The sequence below is a fragment of the Penaeus chinensis genome, chromosome 14 (genome assembly GCF_019202785.1).
Source record: "Penaeus chinensis breed Huanghai No. 1 chromosome 14, ASM1920278v2, whole genome shotgun sequence".
Lineage (NCBI taxonomy): Eukaryota > Metazoa > Arthropoda > Malacostraca > Decapoda > Penaeidae > Penaeus > Penaeus chinensis.
The window spans coordinates 16,131,183-16,136,182 of record NC_061832.1 but is presented as its reverse complement, the minus strand read 5'-3'; the positions used below and the strand labels follow the sequence as shown (position 1 = coordinate 16,136,182).

At 41.2% G+C, this 5,000-nt stretch overlaps 2 protein-coding genes across 2 annotated transcripts in view; one reads left to right on the top strand and one right to left on the bottom strand.

Moving 5' to 3' along the window:
• The window catches only part of LOC125032141 (centrosomal protein of 290 kDa-like), a 34,289-nt gene that overhangs the window by 17,573 nt on the left and 11,716 nt on the right, over positions 1-5,000 (top strand). The window lies entirely within an intron of this gene.
• The window catches only part of LOC125032142 (hyaluronidase B-like), a 5,538-nt gene continuing 2,864 nt past the window's right edge, over positions 2,327-5,000 (bottom strand). The window contains exons 5-7 of the mRNA XM_047623183.1: positions 4,968-5,000; positions 3,442-3,583; positions 2,327-2,615 (exon numbers count right to left, since the gene is read on the bottom strand). The exon at positions 4,968-5,000 is cut by the window's right edge and continues 164 nt beyond it. Of these exons, the coding sequence (XP_047479139.1) occupies positions 2,460-2,615; positions 3,442-3,583; positions 4,968-5,000 (331 nt within the window). The 3' untranslated portion in view covers positions 2,327-2,459. The remainder of the gene's footprint in view (positions 2,616-3,441; positions 3,584-4,967) is intronic.

Sequence of the window (5,000 nt, the reverse complement as noted above, 5' to 3'; positions counted from 1 at the left end):
TTTTTGTTACTGTTTTCGGTTTCTTTTTCCTTTGATTGTCCTTTCCTTTTTCATTATTCTCTACTTTTTTTCTTTTTTCTTCCATTTTTTCCAGTTTTGTTTCCTTTTTTTCTTTTCCGTTTCTATTATTTCCCCTGTCTTCATTTTCTTTTCCCTCTTCATTTTTTTCATTCTTTCTCTTCTTCCCTTTCATCTTTATATCAAATTTTATTCTGCTACGAAATATTTCCCATCCTTAACCCACACCCATGATTTTTTTTTTAATGACTGGATGCCCTTTCTGCAGCCAATCTTGGACTTAGGACTGGCACCTGAGCAGTCTTCCTATAATCTAATTCCACAAACAAATAGCTATTTTAGTTTGAAAAAAAAAAAATGATTCTAACGAATGTATATCTGATGTTTTCTCCTTGTATATCTTCTTTACTGTACTTCCTATATCATACAAAAAAAAAAAATATTGGTATATCATACATTCATTCGCTAAAGTCAGACCAAGCTATTTTTACATGAGTAAACCCATGCTATCTTGATGTAAATCCTAGTTAGCAACTTCCGAGCTCAGCCCCGCCTTATCACTGTTATTCATTGCAAGTACTAAATGTTTTTTTTTTTTTTCGTGGTTTCCTTTACGATAATTCTTGCTGCCATTGTTATTACTGAACTATTCTTTCAGAGAAAATGCACTGAAATAACACTTTACCATAAAATATTGCACAAATTGTTGGGATCAAAATGGGGGCGGAGCTAATGACGTCACCATGTCTAGCCAATAAGTATGCTCTGTGAGATATTATATATAGTTAGATAAACAGTTATTTGTATAATTTCCTCGATATTTTATCAAAAGTAAAACCAAAATTTCCCACTTATATTAGTTAAATGAGAGATCCTTACTATTAACAGCCGTCAGGATACTCTTGGGAAACAGTCAATTTCATTTTCGGGTCCCATAGGCTACATGGAGGTGGAGCTACCTGGTTATGTGTACCTTGGGTCAGACATAGGACGAGAAAAGTTGACTGTTTCTTGAATCATATCTTTACTGTTTTTTCTCAATAGATCAGAACTTCATCTCGTAATATTGTTTACAGTAAACCATTACACTTTGTTTTAATTGCATTTGTTAAAGTGTTTATGTATCATATTTAATTATCTGGTATTTGATTATATCTTAAAGATTTAATTTTAAGCTTGGATAAAGAAACAAAAGAATGCTACTTATTTGATAATTCATTTAACTTCGACATCGCAAATATTACACCCTGCATTAAAATAATCAATATATATTATTCAGAAGACAGTGGAAACCTGTAAATCATTAACATAACGAATACTGTTAAATGTCAAAGATCTTGTAGTACCCACAAACACACACACCTATCGTAACTCACTTTATCAACACCAATAATGACGTCAAAAATAAATGAAACGCCACCAAAAGCAACAGGAATGCGTTCTTTTTCTCCTATCTCTCTCTCTCTCTCTCTCTCTCTCTCTCTCTCTCTCTCTCTCTCTCTCTCTCTCTCTCTCTCTCTCTCTCTCTCTCTCTCTCTCTCTCTCTCTCCTCTCTCTCTCTCTCTCTCTCTCTCTCTCTCTCTTCTCTCTCTCTCTCTCTCTCTCTCTCTCTCTCTCTCTCTCTCTCTCTCTCTCTCTCTCTCTCTCTCTCTCTCTCTCTCTCTCTCTCTCTCTCTCTCTCTCTCTCTCTCTCTCTTTCCTTTCTCTCTCTTTCCTCTCTCTCTCTTTCCTTCTCTCTCTCTCTCTCTCTCTCTCTCTCTCTCTCTCTCTCTCTCTCTCTCTCTCTCTCTCTCTCTCTCTCTCTCTCTCTCTCTCTCTCTCTCTCTCTCTCTCTCTCTCTCTCTCTCTCTCTCTCTCTCTCTCTCTCTCTCTCTCTCTCTCTCTCTCTCTCTCTCTCTCTCTCTCTCTCTCTCTCTCTCTCTCTCCTCTCTCTCTCTCTCTCTCTCTCTCCTCTCTCTCTCTCTCTCTCTCTCTCTCTCTCTCTCTCTCTCTCTCTCTCTCTCTCTCTCTCTCTCTCTCTCTCTCTCTCTCTCTCTCTCTCTCTCTCTCTCTCTCTCTCTCTCTCTCTCTCTCTCTCTCTCTCTCTCTCTCTCTCTCTCTCTCTCTCTCTCTCTCTCTCTCTCTCTCTCTCTCTCTCTCTCTCTCTCTCTCTCTCTCTCTCTCTCTCTCTCTCTCTCTCTCTCTCTCTGTCTCTCTCTCTCTCTCTCTCTCTCTCTCTCTCTCTCTCTCTCTCTCCTCTCTCTCTCTCTCTCTCTCTCTCTCTCTCTCTCTCTCTCTCTCTCTCTCTCTCCCTCTCTCCCTCTCTCTCTCTCTCTCTCTCTCTCTCTCTCTCTCTCTCTCTCCCTCTCTCTCTCTCTCTCTCTCTCTCTCTCTCTCTCTGTCTCTCTCTCTCTCTCTCTCTCTCTCTCTCCCTCTCTCGAAACACCTTTTTAAACCACGTCTTAGCCACGGTTCTTGCTCTTCCTCCGATCCTCTCTCAGCGCAGTGGACGCCAACTTCTTCAGGGAACGTCGAGAGTTGATAACAGAGCGGACGGTTGAGAGAGGCAGGTTGGTGATGTACTGAACCAGGGGACCCAAGCCAGTTTCCACGTAGCTCTGGGAAGGGAAGGAACGGCTTTGAGTGGTGGAGTTAAATGGTTAAGAAGGAGGGAGGGGTGTGGGGAGAGGGAGGGAGGGGTGTGGGGAGAGGGAGGGAGGAAGGGAGGGAGATTTGGAGTGGGAGAGAGGGAAGAAAGGGGAGGATTGGTGGAGAAAGGGATGGGAAGAGAAGGAGAGAGGGAGGGGTTAGGCGAGAAATAGGAGGAAGTAGGAAGGGGAAAGAAAGGGGAAGTTAAGGCGAGGCAAAGATAAAACGAGAGAGAGAGAGAGAGAGAGAGAGAGAGAGAGAGAGAGAGAGAGAGAGAGAGAGAGAGAGAGAGAGAGAGAGAGAGAGAGAGAGAGAGAGAGAGAGAGAGAGAGAGAGAGAGAGAGAGAGAGAGAGAGAGAGAGAGAGAGAGAGAGAGAGAGAGAGAGAGAGAGAGAGAGAGAGAGAGAGAGAGAGAGAGAGAGAGAGAGAGAGAGAGAGAGAGAGAGAGAGAGAGAGAGAGAGAGAGAGAGAGAGAGAGAGAGAGAGAGAAAGGAGAGAGAGAAAGGAGAGAAGAGAAAGAGAGAGAGAGAGAGAGAGAGAGAGAGAGAGAGAGAGAGAGAGAGAGAGAGAGAGAGAGAGAGAGAGAGAGAGAGAGTACTAAAATTCTGTTCCCTCGAACGAACAAACAGTTTAGTCTCGCAGATAAGCAAACCATCTCATCTTGGGTAAAATTATGGGACTTTTAATCCGTAAACCAAAACACAACAGTTGTAAACAAAACACATGATCTGGAAAAAAGAAACAGCACGAGTTGCAAACAAAACACAAACGAACAAATAAATCAACACGTTTTACCTTCATGGCAATGCATTTCTCCTTCGTATCGACGTCACGTTTCGAACCCCAAATCACGGCTCCTTCCAGCCCTAACATCCTAGAATACCCGAGTGTGTTTACGACGTCAATGGGTATCAGGAACGAGGGAGAATCGTGGTACCTGTAAATAATAGGTATTTTTTTTATCATTAACTCTGGATACAGTTTCGTGTAATATGCGTTCCAGAGCAATAAGCTGTATTGTTTCTTTTTTTTTTACTATATTATATATCCATTTCGTTAGCTTCTTTATTCAAAGCTAGTTACTTTAATAGCTTTGTATTGATCTTAGTAATTACCTGCATTTTACGATTATAGGAAACAAAATTCTCGCGGTTATTTTTAAACAAAATCTCGGACAAAACTAGCAAAACTAAGTCGGCATTCACACTGGCGAAGGTCAAGGGTTTGTTTACATCGTGGCGTGTCGAATAACCACGCTTTTCGGGCTATCGTAGTTTGTTTACGTTGCGTCTGATATTTTCCGTAACGTATCGCTTCGTAGTGCCAGACATTGTCCTTGTCTATCTGTCTATCTTCTTTAATGTATTTTTTATTGTCCTTTACCCATTTCCAACACTTGAGTACTATCGTATTAAGAATGATTGTGATAGAGGCGGTATTCGATTTCTAGAGCCGGCGCCAGGGTATTTCTGCACCCCAGCCTTGCGTTATACGGAATACTTTAGTGCGCTCGAACGGAACGGTCTGTAGCGCTACGGTGTCGTTCAAACATAAATATTGAAACACACACGAGCTTTTGGTGTTTTAAATGTTGTGTTGAAACACATTTACTGTGGATTTCATATATGCTAGTATTTGTAAGTCATCTCTGTTTATCTTTACATATCATATTTTCCATGACTAGTCCAGCAATAAGCTTACAAGTAAGGAGTCAAGCTCTCAAGTTTCTTCACATTTAACATATTTAGCTTGGCTGAAAATGTACTCAAATACAAGTCAAGAAGCACCCAATAGGTTTCAATTGATCTTAAAAGTCCATATGGCAGCACCCATACCGTAAATTATTCCTTGGCATTCTACATTAGCTGTGTTTGTAAACAATGTACGAGTCGCCTGCTAGGCGCACCACCTCTCGGGACCGTAGCGTTGGTGCGCCATATAAACTAATACAGTATCGCACTATAGGCCGTTCCGTTGAAACTGTGCGATTCGTAGCGTTACGAAGTGCCCACCGGAGCGCAGGGCAGGCAATGCCAACTATGTGCGCCTGCTAAGTTTTGGTATGGTAATTAACAAGATAATTCTGATGATTATAATCAATTGATTGGTAGGCCTTCATACACAAATTTTCTGATTTTACGTTGTTCTAATAATTTTTATGATGATGGCTGAGCCTTCAAGTACCTGGTACACTACGGTAACGACGACCCTATTAACGTGCCAATAAAAACTATACCTCCGAAAATGCCTTTTTGCTATAATTCCCCAACACATTGAAATAACGTCCTCCTACACAAGCACCCTAAACAAAGTACACTTACTTGTACCAGAAGTAAGGATATATGGGGATATAT